At 35.4% G+C, this 25,427-nt stretch overlaps 1 protein-coding gene across 2 annotated transcripts; it reads left to right on the top strand.

Moving 5' to 3' along the window:
- Positions 1-2,256: 2,256 nt before the first annotated feature.
- Positions 2,257-7,031, top strand: LOC135117520 (gamma-glutamyl hydrolase A-like). Of its 2 annotated transcripts, none has more exons than XM_064036903.1 (7): positions 2,257-2,279; positions 2,704-2,976; positions 3,279-3,329; positions 4,097-4,329; positions 4,886-4,992; positions 5,904-6,001; positions 6,619-7,031. In XM_064036903.1, the coding sequence occupies exons 1-7, from the start codon at positions 2,272-2,274 to the stop codon at positions 6,890-6,892; spliced, it is 1,044 nt and encodes a 347-aa protein (XP_063892973.1). In that variant the 5' UTR covers positions 2,257-2,271; the 3' UTR covers positions 6,893-7,031. The 2 variants fall into 2 exon arrangements, with proteins under 2 accessions (XP_063892973.1, XP_063892972.1); XM_064036902.1 differs by lacking the exon at positions 2,257-2,279 and adding an exon at positions 2,348-2,489.
- The last annotated feature ends 18,396 nt before the right edge of the window (positions 7,032-25,427 follow it).

Raw genomic sequence — 25,427 nt, 5'->3', positions numbered from 1 at the left:
TTTTTTTAATATTATAATTATAATGTATAGTATCCGAACAGAACAATACAAGTGAACAGCGCGCGGTAATTCCCCGAATCGATTCTAGGCGAGCGCCTAAACGTATGCGTGTATATTTGAGGGAATCCCCGAAAATGCGTTTCGTTTTCAAGCATAGACAATGTGAGGGTTGCCATTCGTGTAAAAAAGTAAATACCTATCGATGACGTAATCATCATCTGGACTCCCTACCCCCATGTCATCAAAATAAGCAAAACAAAGTCCCCCCAGCCCTCCTATAGTGCTAACGTAATACTTCTGGAAGACCCTAACATTTCTGGGAAAGGGATGATATTGTTTTCGTTTCGAAACATTAAACTGAAAATTATATTTTTATGAAAATAAACTTAATCAACTTCAAAAAGAAGGACATTTTTATTTGTCTTTTTGTATGGTTGTTGGAAATTGAGACATAGGTACCTACCTAGTCAAACAGGAAAAGGTTTAGGATAAAGTTCTCTGCATTCGTACCTTCTTCGAAAATATTTTAATTTTTAAGTAAGCTATGATCATTGTCCAAGCCGTCCGTTTATCTTTTGTCGACTACATAAAAAAAATATGAAGGACCTACTTACCTACCATAAGCATTTTACAAAAGTGATTAATTTGCGTGATTGCTTAGTGTTGGATAAGACTGATTTCTGTCGGTTATATACCAACCAATATTTTGCCTTAGTATGAATAGGTAGCGTAGTTGAATATCTGTATAGCCGAAGAAACATTTGCACACCGTATTCAAATTTTGAAATTAATTATGATATCCATCATCGCTTCGAAAGAAACTTAGGTAACTTTTCATCGATATTATCGTAATTTCACAGTTTAGGTAGGTATTGCATAATATTATCATGATATTGTGAGTTTTGACACAAATTGATAATGAAATTAGGTACCTTTTTATCATGAAATGACTATGCGAACCGAATTCACCCTTTGTAGACCTTTTTTGCTGAGCTCATCAAAGAGTGCGAGACCACGCATGCGCTACCCATTGGAAAATGTCGAGGGCTGCCAAAGGGCTGCGTTACATTCCTGTCAAACTCACAACACAACACAAGATTCTTTGGCTTAAAATTAGGAGATTGTATGAAATGTACTACTTTAGCCAAATCCTTTCAAAAATTACAAGCATGTTCACTGAGATATTATGTAAATTGTTTTCCCGATATTTATCCATAAAGAGAACAATACGTTTAGCGATTAAAGGTGAGTGCCAGTCATGTCTTGGTATTTCTATTGGTCCTCTGCTTGTCCTCTGTAAACATTATTGGAAGTAAGTAATAAATGTGAACAAAACGCAGCAACGCAATGCACCTACTTATTTACTTATTGCAATTCATCTTTTTGAATAAGTGCGTAGACATAGGTGAGTAAAGGGAAGGACGACCAGAGATCTTGATCTCTGGAGAACCAAAAAACGAAAATGCTTAAAGAATGCAAGGTATGTAATAACTATGAGATTTCGTCGGTTGGAGAACTACGGAAGAAGGTATGCTGCGCCGAGTCCAAATAAAATAAGGTCATTAAGGTGTAAATGATTTAAATGGCTTGTTTGGATCTTAACCACATTGTTTCCCATCTGCTTCGGAATCGAGAAAACGTTCCAATATGAATTAATCTACCAGAGTAATCTTATCTAGACGTTATTTAACTGGCGCAGTTATGCTAGTAGTCCTATATCTTTACGGCGGCGAGTGACCCCTTGTTCGCCATTCGCAAGCTCTTATTATCATTGATTTTGGAACGCTCTATCCTTGGAATTTCAAACCGAAAAGGATTCTTTTTGCTTACACGTTCCGCCTTTGTTAGCGTTAAATTCGAAAAAGCAACACTTCATAAGACTGGTTGTAACACTTGTAACGTTTTCTTTATTCTGACTACCTTAACGACTGCCTAACGTAAATGTGCGGTGCAATGACAGTTATAACAAACGGCTCAAAGGGCTTGTCTGTTGGGGTTTTTTTTCGATGGTCGGTGTACCAACCGATGTATTTTTTTATGACATACTAAGATCCCCGCATCGATAAACAATGCACACTATTTCTTGCATTTTAACAGCCGGTGTTCGATATTGATTTATCATTTTAAGGAGTTCGATATGAACATTAACAAGTAGTTAAGATAATGAGCACTTAGCCAATTTGTTAATTTTATTAATTATATTCTGATAATAATCGGTTGCTATCAGTTTAGTTATTTCTTTGTTAACCAGGATTTGTTTGTGGTAATTAAATGCATAGGTAATTACAATTTTTTTTTAGAGAAGAATTTCAAACAATATACATACCTACATATTTATCTTTGTCTCTCAATCACGTGTATTAGACACATTGTAGGAGAGCATTATTTTTAGACCACAAGTTTATTATAAATCAGATGCGCGCGCGCACAGTGCTTCAAAACATCATAGTTTGCTTAGTTAACGATGGTGTCAATATTGTGTTGTTGAGGTTAGTTATTATTTGAGACTATACACAAATCAACATAGTATTTTTTGTATACTTATTAATGCAAATGAAAGCTGCTTAAAAATAAAGCCGGCAACTACAAAGCAGATTTCTTTGATTGAGTATTTCTTATCTGATGTTACGTATTGAACGGACCACTAAACAATAACAGCGATTTGGCTGATAACAGATATGTGTGAATTCAAATAAATTTTAGGTGGATGAGTGCAGTAGACAGTTTGAGCGTGACGCTGATCATGAAGGGGGCTGTGCTGTTGACGGTCGTGTATTTGTTGCACTGCGAAGGTGCCACGGTGGTGAGGACGGATGACTTCCCCGTGGTGAACGACCGTCCGATCATCGGCGTGTTGTCGCAGGAACAGTCCATGTACCTGCACACCAAGTACCCGGAGGAGAATTACACCAGCTATATCGCCGCATCGTACGTCAAGGACGTGGAAGCTTCGGGAGCTAGAGTTGTGCCTATTCTGTGAGTAACGTAATCAGCACATAGCAAAAAAACAAAGTCGCCTTTACTGTCCCTTTGTAAGCTTTAATCTTTAAAACAACGCAAACGATTTTCATGGGTTTTTTTTTAATAGGTTAAGTGATTAAAGAGGAAGATTTATATGCATAATAAGATCCATTAAATAGTGTAAAATGTTTAGTATCAGCATTGCACCCGTGCGCAGCCTGGGCTAGTTATAAATATGTATTAAGAAAAATAATTTAAAATTATGATTTTTTATTTGTTTATACGGTTCATTTATTTGATGTGAAATAATGTTACAGAATTGGAAAAGATCGTGCTTACTATGAGGAACTGATGGGCAAATTGAACGGGTAAGTTCGTCGATAAACCTATGTAAAGACACATTTTAGCCAGATCCAACTTCATGGACTTAGATATAGTATTGATAAGAAGAATAATACAGGTGGTACCATAGTTTCATATCACAATCGAGCGCTAGATATTTTTTCTAAATTGGTACTCATGTTAGTTCTATAGTTTATTAACTTGGTGCTAATTATCCCGAATATTGTTACTGAAGTTAGTCATATGTAACTAGGTAAGTATGAGTAGGTAATTGTTGGTTAGATAGCATAACGGGAAACAATACATGGTCTATCGCTAACGGATGTTATTATTTATATCACGTACGGTTGACAAGGAAATTGTCCGACTGTCCGACAACAATTATACAGAAAATGCAATTATGATGATATTAATAATGGTACAGATTTACTAAGTGCAAATAATTAATACAAAAAAGATTAGGTATCCTATTTTTGATTGTTTCATATTACACTAATATCTACATTTTTCACACGCCTATATTACCTACGTCGACCATTATGTAACTAGGCATGTAGGCATCTAAGGTAGGTAACTCTATAATTTAACCATCCTCCAAGGATCGTAGCGTCATGAAAATTGGCAGCTATATAAGATACTGTCGAACTAACTATGATCAGATGATGATGGAGCCGGTAGATTTGAACTAGAAAGAATTTAATGATGGAACATCGTATAATAGCTATGTTTGAACCTGTTAGAAAAGGAGTATAATATATATATCATACATACATTCCGCCGTTTATTATTGCAGCGTTCTGATTCCCGGCGGAGCTACGTACTTCAACCAATCGGATGGCTACGCCGACGCTGGTCAGCATATATACGAAATTGCTCAAGAAATGAACGACGCTGGCGACTATTTCCCCATATTTGGCACCTGTCTCGGTTTCGAACTGCTCATCATCTTGGCTTCAGGCCGAGGATACCCAGAGAACAGGATCAGGTGCTATTCTTACGGGAATATTCCTCTTGATTTTACTGATGGTGAGTAAAGGTCTTCATTTTTTTTGCATGACCTAAACAAATACCAAGATTAGTAGGTATTAGGATTTTTACCTTGTAACGCCGACTGACTGACCAGTAAGGTCGGGATAGAATTTACTGTGGTTTTGTGGTCTGCAATCTTTTTACGCGTATTTATACAACACTAGCTTTTGCCCGCAACTTCGTTCGCGTGGAATAGTGACTACCAGCAGATTTTTGATTTGACCAATAGATGGCGCTATATGTCCGGAATAATTTTTTTTTGTAATAAAAACTATCCTATGTCCTTTTTTAAAGTTTCAAACTATGTCTGTACCAAATTTCACACAAATCGGTTCAGTAGTTTAGGCGTGAAGAAAAGACAGACAGACAGACAGACAGACAGGCAGACAGAGTTACTTTCGCATTTATAATATTAGTTTGGATTTATATATTAATCCGATTTCTGACAGTTTTTCCATCTTTCTATGAATAAAATTCAGTGATCTAAGGATTAAGGATCTAAGGATTTGACGTAGGAGCATTCATATTCTAAGTTATATATTTATGCTTGCAGATTACCAATCCAGTAAGATGTTCAGAGAAGCACCCGAACAAGTTACAAAGGTTTTGGAAAACGAAAATGTCACAGTAAACGCACATCAGTTCTGCATCATAGATGAGGTATGTAGAGTGACGGGATTAGGTGTTGGAATAAATAATGTAGATATGTTACCAAAGCCTGAAATGCCGCTACCTACACCTAGTTCTAATGGGCTAAAGCCAGATTCAGCCGGCCACATGTGGCTTAACTTAGTTGTATCCTCTTGTGTTCGGTTAGAAATAGTTCTAGCTTTCATCATAATGGTGAAGGCAGTTTACCTTTACGTAGAATTTATCTCACATAGTTCTTAACTACTGCTTTCTGCTTAACACATAAATAAGCATCATATTTATTTTGTTGTAAGCACTTTACGAGTACGATATCGCGACAATTCGTAGTATTCGTATGTATGCTTCATCATGTCTTATGTACTTATTAACTATGTTTGCAATAAATTAATTTGAGTTTGAGTTTTATGAGTAGATTCACTTTAAGAACCTCTTATAATACTTACTTACCGCATAGCAATGAATTTTTTTAACACAAATTTTAATTTTTAACTTAATTTTTTTCAAATCAGGCGGATATCCAACACTTTACCAAATGAAATAATAAAAGCTTGTTCTTCTTTAATTCCTATGTACTGAAAGAAGTAATGGGAAAAACCCCCTTATGACTCCTTTGGACTAGGTACCTACTTGAGCAAATAAATATGTCATTTTTTATAGTAGGTGCCTAGGTATTAGTAGGTACTGGATTACATTTAAGAAGAAAACTATGTACACTTTTCTTTGCTTTTTTTGTTTACATGAAATTATTTCAAGCTCGCTACACTCGCAACTCCATGCAGGCACAGTTGAAAATCAGGCACTATTTTTTCTATTGTATTTCTTTTTATCATTTTATTAATTAATATTTCTTGTATACATGTATTTTCTTTCTTCTTACTTTCTACATACAACTAAAATTAAGACGTTATTTTTTCTTCTAGAACCTGATATCTTACAATTTGACAAATGACTGGCGAGTCACCTCCCATTCATTCGACGACTATGGAGTCAAGTTCATCGCCACTGTCGAACACACCAGGTAATAAATTGGTTTGTTTATTTAGCCAACCTCACCAGCCTATGGTACGCTCTGTTGAAAAACTGACGAAGCTCTGACCGATTAGTGGCGGTATAACCAACACGTTGATTCAAATAGCATAGTAAATGCTTTACTCGGTGATGGGCAGTAGCATCTCCAAAGGTAAAAACATATATCCCACACAGCTCACCAAAGCGCATGGTAAGCGCGGCGGGTATGGGTAAATCCCAATCATCAGTGGAAGTTTTAGGCTCTGACGACTAAAGGGTATAAAGAAAACCAGTAACATTTTGATAATCTTCCGCGTTCCCCCCTTTGGTTAGCAAGGCTGAAAATTGTTATCGTAATGGATTAGGTTTCCTTATTATGTCAAATCATAAATTGATTGATGATAATATTAATTAACATTAGAATTATTATGTTTTCTTAAGCATTATAAAAAGCCCGATAAGATTATTTGATGTAGCGAAAATTAATTTCCTGATATCCATTTATCTGAGGTCATGGGGAAATCCAACTCTGGCGCAAAATCTTTATATTATTTGTTATGTTCATTATTTACAGAAAGCGGTATTACTACTAATAGTTTGTTCAGACAATAATTTATCTTATTTCAGGTATCCCTTCTACGGTGTACAGTTTCATCCTGAGAAAAGTTCTTTCGAATGGAAGCTGTCGAAGAATTATGCTCATTCATTATCCGCGGTGAAAACAAACCGTTATTTCATGGACTTCTTCGTGAAGGAATGCAGAAAAAGTTTGCATCAGTTCGCAAGCCAGGCTGAGGAAAACCAATACTTGATATATAACTACGAACCTCGTTTTACAGGCGTCTTGGGTAGCGCTTATCATCAATGCTATTTCTTCGAACCAAGAGGCACTAGTGCGTAACGACAAATTACGGAAATATAAATAAATACTTTTTATTTCGAAAATGACTATTGAAAAAATGGCATACGATGTAATAGATTTAATAAGTTGTAAATGTTAAAATAAAGAGTTTAGTTTTTGTTGACTTGTTGATATACAAGCATGGTTTTATTTGAAGTGTAATAATACCTTATCTATCTATATTATTTTCTAGATGCACTCATTAGCATTAAACGTGAAGTAACATTACACAGTATTTTGTTGTGTGTTTCACACATTATGAACATTGATTTTGTTGTTTGACTTACATAAACGGATAAGAACACTGAATCATAGGCAAACGTAAATTACTTACTTATTTCATGTGTCGTAGAGACACGAATAGCATATACTCGAAATTAAATCCAACTTGCTTATATTTTACTAGCTTCCGCCAGCAGCTTCGCTCGCGTGGTGTGTTGATAAAAAGTAGCCTATGTGTTAATCCAGGGTATTATCTATCTGCATACCAAATTTCAATCAAATCGGTCCAGCAGTTTTTGCGTGATTGAATAACAAACATACATCCATACATTCTCACAAACTTCCCTGGACGATTATTAGACTTTCTGACCCACCAAGTCCCCCGCAGAATGTACGAGGTCTGATCCATCCCTTTATTTTATTAATATCGAAATAAATTAATAATTTAAAAAAAAAAAACACGAGAAAAATATGCCCTTATAAATGGAAAACTTAATCGTGGTCAAACTAAATATCTTTACTTTTATAACAAGCATAACACAGTTATGGTATGATGTTCCATCATGAAGTTCCACTTCATATCTTCCGGCTGAATCATAGGATCTTTTCGACATGACGATATTATTGTATTGTCATCAGAACTACATACAACTACCAATTTTCATGACGATTACCTTTGATATTGTTACAACTTGGGCTGACGTGATCTCTCTCCGAAGAGTCGGATTTCTGTCCCATCAGAAACCCAACTTTGAGAGTCTGGGCACATTGGTGTCTGCACAAATGCAATTGTTACATAGTTATTCATTTATTAGTAAAAGGAAAACCAACAGCTTCTGTGTTTAAATTAACAAAATAAAAGGATTACAGGTTGGCTTGCACAGTTTACAGGTGAACCAACATTTACAGATAGGTATGTGTGGTAACTTAAACTACCACTGAAGAGTTCCTGTCGCTACACAAAAATGCTAGCCTGACGTGGCAACCTGCGAGTCATCATAACATATCAAGATAATGCCAAAAATACCGCGGATATAGATATCGTGGACATAATCTTGTTTTTTTTTATAAATATCTCTTAATCTTATCGTTGCTACTTTGTGTTTCCAGACTCGACGGTCCTGTCAGACATCTCTTTCTATGACAACAGGTCGAGCTCAGTACTTATTACGTGGTAATTTGTTAAATTATAAGTCAGTACACCCTAAATTGGACCGAGGGAGCCGTAAATAGCCGACACGGCGTTTGTTTGTGAGGGCATATCACCGGCTTGTATGGCCCGACGCTACCAGCGGGGTGTCAATGTTATTGAGAGGACCAATCTGCTAAAATAAACCTAATAAACGAATGTACAAACGTTACATAATGAACAGTAATAAGGTAGTTTTCTCCCTAGGTATATGACATAAAATTACAACAACTATGTTGTCACATAAGCATCTATACATTCTTCCTATGGTCCCTGTTCTCTTGGAAATCAATGGTCTTATGACTGAGATGATGAAATACCTATACTTTCATGAAAAACATGCGAGTACAATAAAAAGTGATATTGTGAAATGCAATTTATGTCTTACAAATATAACGATTGCAAAACATTGTTTTTTGTTCCTTGGAAGAAATTCAGGAAACCACCCAGTGCTCCTAATTAATGAAGCTGATGAAGCAAAGGAACTAAGTAAGAATTATGCGATAGGTACCAAGGCATTTGCAAAAAAAATCTAAACATACAATAAATACGAGTAAATAGTGTGTATTTCAAAATGCGATATGATTATGAAAAATATGTAGGGGAACGATCGTCGGTTATGAATCAGGGGTATTGAATATCGGGGAATGTATGAAAGAAAGCAATATTTCATGCTCGTATCTCAGGACGCAGCGTCCACTGGCGCGGTCATTGGCATGCGAATTCAGCTTCATATATACCCACATGTAGGAAATTACAAACCTTTTTGGACGAAGGTTCAATTTGTTCATACGTTGTGTCGTGAATTTTCATTCAAACGAAACAGTCAATGAACTCGAGAATTTGTGTACCATAAGTAATCACGGTTCATTTCCCAGTGTTTGATACGTCTGAAAAGGTTTACCTACATTGAAAAGTTAAACGTACCTACGACTTTTCTGACTGAAGAAATAGGTACATAGTTGGTAAATAACTCGCGCAAAAACTATTGAACGGATGTTGGTTAAACTTGGCAGTAAAGTAACTTATATAATATCGGAATAATGTACAGGCATTATTATATGTTTGGGGTCAAGCAGTTCCCTCTCGGTACGACTGTAAAACCACTGGTTAGTTATGAATAAAAAGCATATTCTTTTAAAAAAATAATGACATAAACATTTTTGCCACTCCGAAAGGTAAGATTAAAATTGGATACAATTTCAGGCTACTTACTAAGCACACTTTCATTACTTAAAGCAAATATTTCCTCCTCGAGATGTACAAATATATTCCTACTTTCGAGGCGAGAAGTCACCGACCGATTGGCCTTGACTTTCACAGACAGATCTTTTATTAATGGTACCAGCTTACACGGTACACCTACCCGTACCCTTATTGAACTGAAAACAGATAAAGTGAACGTGTTACTCGTGTTCTACAGGTTGATTTTATGTTACTATTTCCCGCGGTTTCAGTTTCACTCTTGTCCTGAGGAAATAACTCTATGAATTTGGTGATCATTTTGCATAATCTGACTAAAATAAAATGATACTCGTTGTATAACTGTGAAACTGCAACTAATAAAGAAAAAAAGTATGTGTCGATTCGCTGTTGGCAGAGCGGTCGTGATCACGTTGGGGTGTCCACATTAGAGGCGGACACAGCTCTTTTCACGATCTCCTAGAGCTAGAGTATGTTAAATACGATAGATACCTATAGAGGTAAGATTCAATTGGGATGTTAGCTACAGTACATACTTGTAAGTATATTTATAGAATTAACTGAGTCATTATGATTTTTTATACCGTTAAGTTCAACAATAAAAATGGTCTCATAGACTTAACCTAATGCAGGCATCTTATATAATTTTGTTTCAAACTAGTATGAAGTGATATTTTGAGACAGTATTTGGTACATTTCCACTGAAGATTAAATAAAGTGCGTCAACTAGATTGGCGTGACGTGCTGAAGGAATACATTTACATTTTATGTTCGTTGTTTCGTACCTACATTAGCGAGGGTTTAGGAGATTCAAAGACCGAGTTTTTGAAACTTTCTACCATTGGTAAACATTTTTTATTTATAATTATTAATTTGGATGATAGCTGAGGAAATAGTAGTTCACTCTGTTTATTCAGTAAACCATGGAATCTATCATAATAAAGAGGAAACATGTTTTTCATTGTTTGTACCCTACAGGTTCCGAAACTACAGAAGCGTTTTGAAAAATAAATTCTTTCACAGTTGGAAAGCTACACACTTTCCTAGTAACACAGACTATATTTTATCTGAGTACCGGAAGAGGTTCTCCCGGGTCGCGGCTGAAACCGCGGGAATACACCTAGTATATTATTTGTAAGTACTTATGTTAAAGGTACAGTCAATGACCCAGTATCGTGTGTTACTTTAGCCGCTTGACTGGCTGAAGGTTTTTGTAAGCAAGTGACATCTGATAAAGTTGTTCAAAAGGATGATTGATGCGCTCTGTGAATAAAGCTCGCTATGTGTATATGACATCCCTTGACTCTTTACAACCTTTATGTTGTTGAGATATTTGTATTAAATAGCTTATAATATCGTTACTAAAATACTTGTGTCATTTTTGTACGGTTAGTTATCGAATATAAATATAATTACAATATAATTAATGTACATACATTAATTATTATCGATTTTTCGACTGCCAGATAACTTTTATCTGAAAAAAATATGTTTGACGTTATACGTTTGGACTGCTTTTGTACAGATAGTAAAATATGCCCAACCTCCATATTTGTTCTTCAGATAGAAGTTAACTGAACATTGAATAATTGGCCCTTAACCTTAGTACGTTATTGAAGATAGTATCCGTAGAAACAATAGCGTGCCACATCCTGGCGGGTAATTAAGAACAAAGTTTTATCAAATACTGGAACCCCGTGAATTCAAAGAGGCAAAGTTTATAAACTTTTGTGATATCCTCCTTACGTGTAGATATTCTTGTGATAGTGTCAATGACCTCTTAAACTCCCTGGCAAAGACAGGATATCCAAGAGAAGAGAGGAGAAAAACGATCTTCGAGTTCCAAGAAAAATAATTATGTGCGAGAATTATCGAAAGCCTTTGTTGTTTCAACTTTTAGTCTTATTGTAATGTTTGACACACTTGTAAAAACCATCCTTTATTTGGATACTGAGGACATGAACGTTATACAGGTATTTCCAAGTAGCTTCACCCTCTTCTTGAGAGCTACTTTCTCTTACCCGGATGGGAAACAAAAGTGGATAGGCCTGTGACTTTTTACTGAGTGACCCGTATGTTTGCTTGAACCCTTTTGTGTTTCACGGTAACCCCATCAAGCAAAGATTAAGAAAGTTTTATTATTTACAGTTGATAACTAGTATCTTAATGGAAGTTCATCAACCGTATCCCGTTCTATTTATTTGAGTTCAAACCTCAAAATGTTCCACGTTGTTGTATTATTAGCTATAGATGCTATTTATTACGTCGAACTTAAAAGCCTTTTAAGCCTTTCTGTTCAAGTGACTTCCAGGAAGCTTGTTAAATACGTTTCACGTGCCTTCGATGAAGGGCCTATCTTTGTTCCAGGGATTAATAAGTAATAGTATTATATTATATTTGCTGTTTTACTCGTGTCCCGTGGAAACTACTACCGTATCCGAATATAATATAGTCTATGTTACCTGGGGATACTGTAGCTTCCCTATAGTGTAAGAAATAAGTTATAACAAACTTTAGTCTCCGCCGCCGCGGTGTGTGATTGCACCTAGTTCTGGGCGCTTTGATGAAGGTCGTACCTACATAGTTCTAAACGAACAAACTCAAGATCGTGCACTTCTTCGTTAAAGTAACTCAATATTAGTAACTCGCAACTAACTCCTCTACTGGTGCGCGCATGTCGCCATATGAATTGTTCACTGGTGCTCATCATAAGGAAAATAACAAATTATTGAACCTTAGTTTATTTTCTGACCCAGAAAATTATTTTCCGTTTTTATTTATTAAACAAAAAAATAATTGTTTTCTATTGCCGGTTGCTTTCTTTTTCCTTTTCAAGTTAATGATGCCTCGCCGTTAGATAGCGGGCTTTACCTTAGGGTATCCAAACTTTTCTGCCCCATTTATTGGGAGCATAGGTAATTGACTTTTATCGGTCAATGACATAGGGAAACTGAAAAAAAGTTCCCGCCAGTTATTTATTTCGACATTTGAGAATTTGACCCTGTTTCTGTATTGGGTGCTTTGTATTGCGACATCAAAGCAAGCTTTTAAGTTTTTAAGGCCATCGGAATTCCGCATTGACATAATTCGGTTACCTATTTTGATTATGCTCAATAGATTGTACCTATTGGCTTATATTTTTGTGTTCTTTGAAAGTTTTCGAAGGCTTCTTGTTATTAAAATTTTGCTGTATGTGGGGCACTTAGAAAAAATATCTTTACAACTATTTTTATTGCTGAAAATTGAAAGGCGTTCTTCAATATGTTTCAGAAAAATACTTACTTCATTAGGTTCCACAGCTTCTGACCTTCCCGCAACACAACCATACACTGATACCAAAAAATGGTTTCTGTGCAACGATACCAAAAAGTTTGACGACAACAAGCCGTAGGTAAAATCCTTTTAATCTCAGTCGGTATCAATGACTTGTTAGAATTATCTTAGACACGGCTAATGGACGTTAACACGTGTCTCTTCAGTTACAGGTTCATTGTTAGGCTGTGACGCACGAGGCTGCATTCTTTGCACGTACTTTGTCATCCGATGCCTCATGTTGAAGAATGTGTACTTATCTTATAAACATATCAAAAAGAACGCTGTGCTTTTGTTCTACGTGTGGAAATAGAAGGAACGTCAGCAGCGTTGGCTTTTACTTTATGATAAGTTTGCGGTGCATGTGAGCACAAATATTTATTAAATAAATATTTTGGCAATCAATTGTGCAATCAATTGTGTTAAATCAATATATAAGCCAAAATATTTAACAAATACCTACTACTATCGTCGTATTTATTTACTGTAATTTTTTTATAAGAGATTTATTTTAGATAAATGGGTCACGTATTTACATAAGTTATTAGATAATAATTATATTTCAAAAGAGTGGACAATTTACAACTTTGTATTGAAAACCTAATACGGGTTGCCTGGATTTACCTTTTGCACTCTATCAATATACTTTCTGAGTCTCTGAATTGGCTTTGATAGTAATATAAACGTGTTAAAGAGGATAATTAAATGGTAGTAAGATAAGACGGACAAGACATTTATTTGATTCAGTAAATGGCATTTTCTAACTTTGATCTTTAAACTTCCCATACACTTTTACGATCTTTGTTAGGCCAACTTTTACTATGTTCCAGAATTCAAATGAAAATTTCGCTATAAGATATGCATGACACATATGTTCGATATCATAATGCATTGTCTTTGGTTCGAGGGCCCTTTGACCACCGATGTTCAGAAGACCCACATCGATAGCGGATCGCGGGTTTAATGAAGGCAATATGCCTCTTTGTTACATAAATATAAATAAGTATATACCTATTATATGCAGTTAAAAATAAATAGTTGTTGTAAAATATATTTAACATTTTATTAACTTTAGCTTTATTTTCAATACAAGTTCCCTTTTTGGATACACAATTTAACAAAAAAAGGCTCGAAATAACATTACCAACAAAAAAGCCTAATAACCTAAATAACGGTTAAAATTCAAATTAGACGTGACATCGTCTGCACTGCACTTCGCAGCTCTTGTCTAAAGATAGAAACTTCGAGGAGGTCTCGCTCAAACAATGGCTCGTAGTAGCCACAGTAGGGAACTATCTATCTTTAACCCACTTGACGTGTGACTGATCTCCAAAGGACTAATATTTCATCTTTGCACATGTCGTGCTGTAGGCGGGGTAGACGTTAATTCCTAACGGACACAGTTTAAACGACGCAATACAATACAGTTTATTCCATTGTGTTTGCATACAAACTCATTAATCTTTCTGTTAATACCCAAAAGCTACTTAATTGCACTACAACCACAGCGGGGTCATCTGATGATTTCCCCATCCTAAAAGGACAAAGAATATAAAAATAGATCGAATATCGTGCGGAATATTTCCAACTTATTAAAATAATTTTTACTCCATTATTTTCCCATAAAGGAACAAAGTACAGCCTATTGTGTTCGAAGTTTATTAAACCTGATACTTTGACGCATATTCGACATTAGTGACACAAACTCATTGAATGCGCCACGGGTGCATTCACTCAGACATATAACAAGGCTGTTATGTTCTACCGTCTGAGTAGGCTAGGCTTTTGCTCATACAGAGGTGATTGGACTGAACCGTAGCTCAAATGTCAGCCTGCAATTGTTTTATTGTGACGCATATTCCGAGTTCAAAGACTACGGTTATGACAGGGCAATTTGCAAAATGATTACAATTATAATAACTACGGAATGGTTTTGATGACTGTCTGTCTTGCTTTGTTGAAATAGTTGTGTATTTGATTATTTTGGTCTATTAAAATAATCTCATTTGCCATGAGAAATATTACTAACTCCATTTATAATGAGCGGTTCTATGTAGTTAACTCAGAAGTGTCGAGCTTACCGATTCATTCCCTAATCAATCAACGAGCTTCGTCAAAGGTCTTACAGGTACTTTCAAGAATTTTAAAGGACATGAAGAAACAATATCACGTACTTGACATTTAACTACTTTGAAGATAATTTTATTGAACAAATTAATGTGAATGGATTGTTTCAGATTTCAATAAAATTAATATTAATATAATGTCAATGGCTATAAATTGTTTTGTTATCGCTCATTAAATACTCAGCGCTAGTATCTACGTAATCATATACGATTAGAAAAAATATGTGATTATAATTTTAGAGGGTAGTAGAAGAGGCACTAACTGCAAGGCTATCTACACAATTTGTGCTGGTAACAAAAGTACCAGGGGCCCATAACTAGCAAAGAGATTGTATACATAAAAATGATGAATGATGGTGTAAATTGGTATGTTTATCTACAAAAAAACGTAAAATCCTGACACTCTTAACTGCTATACTCCTGTAAGTTATGCGGTCCTAGTACACGGTGGGCAGTTCCATGGACACTCGTTGATTGGTATATTACTCATCTGATTTATGCGAGCCTGGTATTTTGGTTTTGGCCGTGTGGTGTGTGACGCCGTTGAAATCGCGATTTTATTAATAGCGTCTTGCCATATTCGGAAAAAACATAACCAAAATAAATAAATAAAAAAAAACATATTACAATATTGTAAAGCTTATCTTGTTGACAGTACTTTTTACAAAATAAAGTACGAATGACCAACTAAGCAAAATAAAATATTTTATTGAATGACCAACTGGGACACGTTTTTTATGGATGCCAAATCACTAAAATGACGAATCGGGCATAACTCATCCATGACATCATGCTATTGTTAAAATGCACTTCTCCTATCTAAATATATAAAACTCAAAGGTGACTGACTGACATAGTGATCTATCAACGCACAGCTGAAACCACTGGACGGATCGGGCTGAAATTTGGCATGCAGGTAGATGTTATGACGTAGGCATCCGCTAAGAAAGGATTTTGATCAATTCTACCCCCAAGGGGATAAAATAGGGGATGAAAGTTTGTATGAAACTTTGTCAATTTTAAACCGATGGGACTGAGACTTTGCATGCATAAAGCTACTATGGCGTAGGCAACCCTTAAGAAAGGATTTTGATAAATTCCATCCCTAAGGGGATAAAATAGGGGATGAAAGTTTGTATACATCTTCTTAGATTTGTACACGCTAATCTTCCGAACTACTGAACGGATCTCAATGATTTTTTCTTTGTTGTATCAGTATTAAGCCTGGTCAACATATAGGCTATAATTTATCTTCGAAACTTGAAGACCTGATGCAGAACTCCAACAGACCAACAAAACTATAAGAGATACAAAAATAGTGCCATAGCAAAAATTGTTTCACGTGATGAGCATTTTCAGCTGAGATAATAAATTTTAAGATCTGGAACACCTGATGTGGAACCCCAAGAGCCCAGCTTCTCTATACCATATACAGGTATGACGTTTTAGCAAAAGTTGTTCAATTTGATAAGCACTTTCTATTGACTTACACAAATTGAAGATCTAAAACACCTGATGTGGAACTCCAGGGGCCCAGCTAGACTATAGCATATAGAGGTATGACGTTTTAGCAAAAGTTGTTCAATCTGATAAGCACTCTCTGTTGACTTATAAAAATTTAACCACACCTACACCTGATATGGAACTCCAGGAGCCCAGCTAGACTATAGCATATGAAGATATGACGTTTTAGCAAAAGTGGTTCAATCTGATGCACTCTCTATTGACGTATAAACATCGAAAATCTGGAACACCTGATGTGGAACTTCAGGAGCAATACTACACTTGAAATGTATAGAAATGAATGTTATGAAATAGGTATGGTGAATCAAAAAAGTAATTAGTCCGTCTTTTAGACACGTATTTTTCTTTTCTCTCACACAAACAAATAATAACAAAGATACAACAACGCTTGAATTCACTGCTTAGTACAAATTTTACATACCTAGACGTGGCGTCACGAGCCCCCACTCTCCGACTTTGTTGCGTTATATCTCATTATTATATTGTATGTCTCTTCCAGACCTCGGGACTATAGAGTTCCGAATTTTTGGGAGGCAAACGTGGGGCCGAAGCCAACTCGCTGAAGCCCTTTTGAGACAACTTTAATGAAATGGTGACACAAAACCGACGATTATCCCTTTATACACCATAGAAAGGAACCCAAGGACAATCCCCGGTAGACGTCGTTAAAAAAAGACAATCCCCGGTTTTGTGCTAAAATATTGCTAAATGTAATATAATGGATAATGTATAATGTTTACGTAATAACACTTGTGTAATATTTTTGCCACACACAAATGCGGACTAATTAGAATCACTGTTTTTATCCCTATGGTCACGTCTATTGCGGTTCAGTTCTCAGCGTTTTGTTTAGTCTGCTGTGCTTTTGCTGTTAAAGTACAAAAATTAAGTATATAGAACGTTTCTCTTCGGTCCCTTAAAATTCAATATCAGACTATTCAGATCTTTGATTTTGCTGACCCCGTAGTCGCTGGCATAAGGGACAGGATCCGTGTACGAAGTCGCGGGCAACAGCTAGTTAACTATATTGTGAACATTCCGATGGCCTACAAATCATTGTTGAGTGCTAGCACTCAGTGTTAAACAATATTATGACGTCACGTACGTATACCTGGTCAAAGTAAGCGAGGTCTCCGAAACGAAGTAGGCCATACCTTCCATAAATAGTAGCGTGCACTGAAATATGAAACATGGCGCAGTACCTTGGGCTCTATTTATAGCCAGTTGGCGTTGGCTATAGTTAGCGGCTCTGTTCCGGGGCTGGTCCTCATTGACGCCGGGCCATCGATCGGAGGCGGGGCCCGGGCCTGCTGCTGCAAGCTCTGACCTAGTTTGCAGCCTCAATGAAACAGGGGGATGGGACAGACCCCAAGCGAAACCGAATAACTCCGCAAAACAAAAAAATATTCCCAGCTATTTGTTTTGGGTTATCAAACTTGTTTTAGTAAACACAAAAATCAATTTAAATCTGAATCAACCGATCTAATCAAAATTTTTAACTAGCTGCCATGCGTTCGATGTCAATTTAAAGTTGAACGTGAACATTTTGTAATTGCAATGTTTGTTTGTTTCAACAATTTTTGTCCACGTGCCCCTTTGTTTGTTGATTGGTTCTGTAATAGTGTAAAACTGTGATCGTTGAACTTGTTAAAAGTCTATGATTTGCTGGTATTTCGTAAAAAACGTGTTTGGATTGTTCTAGCATGCAACTAAGCACAACAAAGATGGATGATAAAAACAAAAGTTTTCATTCCGACAACATAATAAAAAAACAAAAGTAGATCGCGAGAAACTGAAATGTTGTAGTTGGCGCGGTTTGGACGAGCCCCCAAGGACAGTGGTGTTGGTTGTGCAGCGGAGGCCGCGGTCGTTGACTGCGCGGCCTAGTTTCCGCCGTTGACGTCACAGTTACGCCTCTCTGACGTCACGCGTGAGCCTCCGCGAGCCCATTCAAAACTAGATCACAGGCTCGGGGTGCACTCCGCCTCACCTCTCTCCGCAGATACACAATTATCATCGAGGCCGCAGCACTGGATGTAACGCCGGAGGTCGTTTCACCCAGCTACTATGCATACCCCGCTGGTATTTATACCGGCTTAACATATATACAAGTATAATCATGGCAATAATATACTTTCGAAAAAAGTATTTGGGAAACAATCACTAGAAAACTTAGTAAATTTGTTTTTTTTTTCATTTGGTAAAAATGTTGATGAACAAAGTACAAGTAACAGTATAACATAAAATAACCTAGGTTATTTTATAAGTAATACTTAAACACTACCACTATGATGAAATGTATGTATGAATTTAAGAGTTGACATAATAAAACCTTTTCCAAATACAATCAAAATATAAATCTTCAAGGTATTTTTTTTGACAAAACATTTCTGTAAATAACCACTAGAAAATATTCTAAAATACTATCTGCCTATCTGATAAAATTTTTGATGAATTCAAGTATGTAACTAAGAAGCATTTTGCAATGCAATAACATGTAACATAAATACCTGGGTTTTTTTATAATAAATACTATTATCTATGACGAAATGTATTTGTGAATATAAGAGTTGACATAGAATTAAACCTTTTCCAAATAAAATCTATACTAATATTATAAAGCTGAAGAGTTTGTTTGTTTGTTTGAACGCGCTAATCTCCTGGTCCGATTTGAAAATGTCTTTCAGTGTTAGATAGCCCATTTGTCGAGGAAGGCTATAGGCTACTTTTTATCCCGGTACGGGAATTAGTTCCCACGGGATGCGGGTGAAACCGCTGGCAGAAGCTAGTCAAAATATAAATCTTTAAGGTGAAGAATAACGAGTAGGTACCGATGGGCTTGGCCTGCTTAGTTAGTTTGTAAACATAACATTTGAAATGTGGAGCAAGGAGCAACTTATTGACGAAAGTGTCTAAATTAGATGCAACTTTTACTTTCGTAATTTTTTCTTGTAATCTACTTAAGTTTTGAGTTTAGTTACGATTAAATAAATGAAACAAAACCGTTATAAAAATTAGAAGTGTTTATGTCTTTTTTCTACTCAGCCTTTTTGTCCTATGTACCACAGCAGGGCAGAAGTCTCTTCTCATACAGAGAAGGAATGAGCATTAACCCACATCGCCTGCCGAAGGACGCTTGGCGACTTTAAAGTCCAGATTTCTTCAAGATCCTTATCTAGCCCTAGGCAATTAAAATCTATAAAGCCTAGGATGCAAGTAGCAAATCCAAACGCTCTATATAAAGAACAATCCTTGACACGAATAGCTCGGGTCGTGCCCTTTTGAGAGCGCAGCCGGAACTCCCAAGGTTTATACTATGAAAATATTCACTGAACGTACACCACAATTTGTTTCAAATCAATTAACATTCAGAAATAACTGTAAACTTGTTATTTTTGTTGTTTCTCAATGTTTGTTTGCTTAACAATTTTATTTAAAGCCAAACAAACTGATCTCCATATTTTTTTATGTTTCAGTGACTTTTGTATAAATTATATTATTGTAAGAATATTAATTCATTTAGGTTAAATTTCATTTATTTAGTCTTCGCTTTCATAGTTTTTCTTCGATCTTCTAAAGGCAAACGAAAATTCCCTTATTTAAGAAAGTAAAAACTTAAGTTATTACCTAATAAAACTTAGTAAGTAAGTAAGAATAGGGAATTAGAAAGCTTCTGATATTCTAGATATTTGTTCAGTATTCGATGTCAGTCAGTAATGAATCGTAATAGTATCCTACAAGGATAAAGAATTCCACGAAGTAAGTCTACATGTGTTACATCACTGGAATGTCAAATAAGAAGATTCCTCTTGAACGTAAAGGTTAATTAGCTTATTTATTTGCACTACATCACTTCAAGGAACTTTGTATGAACTTACATATATGAATATAATGAACAATAAAATTCCTCAATTAATTTTAACATTTCCTTTATTCCGCAATTACCTAAAAAGAAACAAAACGAAATAAAATTAGCTTATAAGTATTTAATTACGTACATAATTAAAATAAATTGATCAGTTTAAGAATAGAAGTATAGAATGGACAGCCGCTTCGTCGGGTGGGCGTGGAAAGTTTCATAAATAACTTCGGACTATACAAAAGGCATGAAGTATTTATTTTCGGCTTGACGTTACGGATCTGGATTTGGCTGGGACTTAAAAAAAAAATCTTCAAATTTCTTCTGACGTAATTCATAAAATGTATATGCACATAAGATAAGTAGGCACATTAGTCTTTTAGTAACATTTTATAAATAGTCAACTTACTGAAAAAACTGTTACAGGAAAAACTATTCTTTGATTGTAAAGGCCTAGATTGATGGTGTTTATGAAACTACTGTGTTAAGCCCACAGTTCTTAATGCCCCAAATCTGGCAAAGGAATAAAATAAACAGAATGTCAGATAGTTAATCTCCTTTCATCCAGTATATCTGGGTCATGATCTATCCCAGTGTGAACATCAAATTTTTTCCCATCTAAGGTTACGACATGACCTAGCTCCATTTACTCGGCCACGTCATATGTATAGCTCACTTTATGTCATTTTATTAAAGTTTCTGGACTGCGGTATATGACTTTGGTCATAACAGAGGATAAAGATGGCTGCTTTACCTTCACACTAAAGGACACTAAGAATTTAGTATCGGCTATTGCTTCAGTTCAGGTACCTTTTACAATATGTAGGAGGATCAATTAAATAGTGCCCATTTATAAGGTCATAGCAACTGAAACGAATCATTGTTAACAAGAATGGAATAGAACAAAGTATGTTCAGGTCAATTAATATATTTAAAGAACTTCTTAGACTTCACTATTATGGTAATGTGTGGTGGTAATTGTAACAAGTAACGTATAATGGTCAAATACACAAAAGATACAAAAGCATTCATAGGTTGACACAAGGTGAGTGACATTTCAGCGTTACTTCACATAATTATGTGAATGCGTAACAATTGAAGTGTTGTAATTGTTAAGTTCATTGTTACGCTACTATTAGCTATAGCTTTAATTGTTCTTCTGTCATCGGCTCGAAGGGGACTTGGGTTCCATGAACATTTGGAAATGTCGTTCACGTCTGGGCATTTTTGAACTTCTGAATAGAAATACAGTAGAGTTCAATAAGTTGAATAGCCAATGGCTTAAGAAATCAATGCAATAATACTAAAGCAGTTTCAAAGAGAGTTCAAAAGACTTTGTGTAGGTTATGGTTAGAATAAAGACAGAAACAGTAACCCCATCATAGCTATGTGGCCACTGGCTACTCAGTACTCAGTTTCCATTGATCATTTCAACATAGTCGTCGCTCACTAATTAAATTATGGAGCGTTATCCATTAGCCTTTGGTTGAATTTGTGGGAAACGCGATTATTATTAAATCAACTGTTGATAATGTCCTTTAATGTTTTATTATCGTAATTGACGTCATAGGTCCGTATTGGGAGATAAATAATGTACATATCTCGAAGAGATCAAATTCCGCAAGTTTAAAGCTCTTTCGCCCTGAATCTTATTTATATTACATTAGAGAAAGTTTGTGATGACCTAGAAGCATCACCGCCTTGGTTCAGTCGTAACAAGCACCTTCTTATATGGCTCCCCGCTCGAGGTCGAGTCCAGGGTCGAGCATAAATACTAGGCCTTGCTTTACTGGTTTGCGATATATTTAGAACTTGAACTTTCCCGTTAAAAATGAACAGATGAGAGTAAATCAGAAATCACTTACAAAATTAATTTCCTTATGTAATTTTTTTCACAGAAACCTGCCTTTTTGAGTATGGCGTTATTAATTTATTATATTGTAAGGTTTGAAATAGAGGAGCATGGTGTAACAGCAGTAGTGCGGGGCTCCGGTCACGTTTGCCAGCACGCCGCCGCCCGCCGGCTTGCTCCCTTCAGCGGCAAATAAAAATAACTTACCCCACCGCTGTTTGGCTAGTTGTGCTTGGCAGATTGTGAAATAATGTCATTCATGCTTAAAGTCTTTAGAAATATTTATGTTTATTTTTACAGGCTTTTATTTAACTTGTTAATTATAATTTTCGTTTTCTGTTTACCAATTCTGTCTGTTGCTGCGATGCTGTATGTATTAGTTGCCCAAATATTATAGGAGGCATCATTATGATAATTGGGTGGATGACTAGGTCAAAAATAAATTACGTTGTCATATTCATTTAATGAAGCATCTAAAAATAATGTCACTTCCATTTATCGTTTTGATGGAATAATTGATTAAATTTTTTTATTGATAATATAAGCTAAATAAGAATCCAGTTTGATGTGAAAAATCTGTGACGTCATAAGTTGCGCTCTCATACATATTGCAAAGAAAGTGACAGTTTTTGACAGTTAAATAAAAGTAATGAATTTGACTCGTTGGAAACTACCGTATTATGGTCCTTTTGTCAAAAGAAACTCCTCTTTTGGCACCGTGTATGTTATAATGAAATAAATAATAAGATGACTTCATGCAAAGCTGTTAATGTTCATGTAATATAATGGAAACCTTGAACTTTCTAAGACTTGAAATTCCCTGTCAGATTTCTATAACGAAATTGTCCATGTGATGGATAAATATTAGAGTAATTATTTTACTTCGAAGTATATATTGACTATCTAAAAAGTTTAAACATTCTGTTACAGTAATAAGAAATTACACTGGCTCGACAAATAATACATAACCTACGTATTTGTTTCTTTTTGTAATAATACAATTCGGCTACTCCTTCTAAGAAAAGAAACACAGATGTAGCATTCATACTCCGAAGTACGATGTATATGTTTTTACCTGCCTACTAACTGGTAGTCAGAATTCGAGATATACAGTCATGGACACATAATTAAAGACACTGTTGGAATCTTATCTTGCTGCCGCATTTCATCTGTATTTCTTTTTTCTGATTGCTACTGGAACTTTATTTTCTATTTTAAAATATTTAAGAGGGCATTGTGAAATATTAAAACTAAAGACTATCTTCAGTGATCCTTCGCGACAAGTTTTTTTTCGCTTTATCCTAATCTCGAGCGGTATGAACCATAACGTGGCCTGGCCATATAATTAAAGACACTCCATTTGCTCAGAGGAAGAAATGCAAATTATTAATATTATTGATGGTACTTTTCTATAACAACATTCCCTACACTGTAACTAAGCATACTAATGAGTACTAATATTTGGTTTATTTCCTTTTACCTCAATGACAGCACGACATCCCTAAGCGTGCAAGCGGTCAGTTTTGTTTTAAGTCGCTACGGGAATTTTCTTCCATGCTTCATAAAAATCTGTGTAAAATTGATCAATGTTTCATGTATGACTTATCGCCATTGTGTTTTCTGGCCGATCACCAGTTTTTTTTTCTATTAAATTTGCGATGGGCCAAACCAAAACCGTCATAAGTTGCTCGATCAAAGAGTCCTTTTTACTACTCTTACAGTGTTTTTCAGATCTTTTCTAATTTGGAAAGCGCCAAGGACCTTAAATTATGCTTAGCATATAACAAAATGCTATTTCTAAAATATTATAGTACTTTAATTCGCCTATTTTTAATAATATCTTTCTAAAAGATCACCACACCAAGTAGTGGAGAGAAGCCCCACACTATTACTTTTTCGCCTCCTATGTTTGAGAACTTTCTTAGTGTATTTTGGTTCCATCTCATGTTTTGGAGGCGACTAATTTCGATACATTATTTTAGAATTATTCGTATCCCTTTGTTTAATGAGAAAAAAAAATCCATTTTTGAACACTTGTTAACTGCACCTATAAGCATGTACCTGTAAGGCATGGGTATCTTCCGATACCCATGCCTTACAGCTTTTCCCGACCCGGTTGTAGTCTAAAAGTTCTGCAGACACAATTGTCGTTTTAGCATCAGATGACTCCCAAAAAAACCAGTACCGAATCATGTAAATGGTTCACTATTTGCCTATAGCACCGCCTTAAAGTCTGTTTGCGGACAAGTTTTCTTTGGGGTCGGTTTTGAGTTGTTCTCAAACCATGCCTTTTTTAGTGCCATTGATAAGAAATCTTTAATAATAAATTTATTACCATGTCCTTACTATAGATCAAGTGGTATGAATAAATCCGTATGTCAAAATATAATATTAAAAAGCCTAAAACATTTTACTTACCAGAATTTTTGTTCTAGTCTTATTGATAGGACTAAAATGAAAATTTTTAATGAAATAAACCTAAATTATTACCTAATTCGAGTTTTCATAAGTATTTTACTCACTTCTAAAAAAAAGTATGGCAACTATTTGTATCTTTCGTTTTTTTTCTTAACTGGGCTTTAACTGTCTTTAATTAGCTGACCAGCCAAGTATCAGCTACAAAAGTTAGTGTTCATTTCCCATAGAGCTTTATATCTAAAGTATTAAAGAAAGAAAATATTTTTTGTCCTTAATTTAAAGAACACAATGTAATGTTTGTTTTAATAATTATTACACTACAGTTTATACCGTGCTTAAGCTCATGTCAGTACAATAACTATTTATTTCACTTCGAGTGGGGGTGTCTTTAATTATGTGTCCATGACTGAATGTATTCCCGAGAAAAACATCTGTACAAAGGGCGAGTAAAAATGTGATAGTACACGTGATAGTCTAGGTATTCTTTTCAATAAAACGTGGAGGAAAATCACTGGCGTTCAAAGTTTTTTCTTTAATACTTTACAGTTTTCTTTTTAATAAGTTTAGGTACTTATAAACTATATTGGCTATCTAAGTCAAGGAACGATTGTGCACAAAATAGCCTAATAGTACCTTATGTACACAGTTTTGTGGTCGGTAGTCATAGAAATGAGTTTCAATGAAAAATAAGGATAATTCAAACCTTATATAGATAGATAAAGCATAAACAGATGAGTTCTGTTGTAATAAAAAAATGGAATTTCATAAAAAAAGTGATGAAGTTATACCTAATACCTAGGCTATTTAATTTTGAGCACCGCTGGGCGTCA

This window comes from Helicoverpa armigera, chromosome 11 (genome assembly GCF_030705265.1).
Source record: "Helicoverpa armigera isolate CAAS_96S chromosome 11, ASM3070526v1, whole genome shotgun sequence".
Taxonomy (NCBI): domain Eukaryota; kingdom Metazoa; phylum Arthropoda; class Insecta; order Lepidoptera; family Noctuidae; genus Helicoverpa; species Helicoverpa armigera.
The sequence above is the reverse complement of the archived record's forward strand: the minus strand, read 5'-3'. Positions and strand labels throughout refer to the sequence as shown.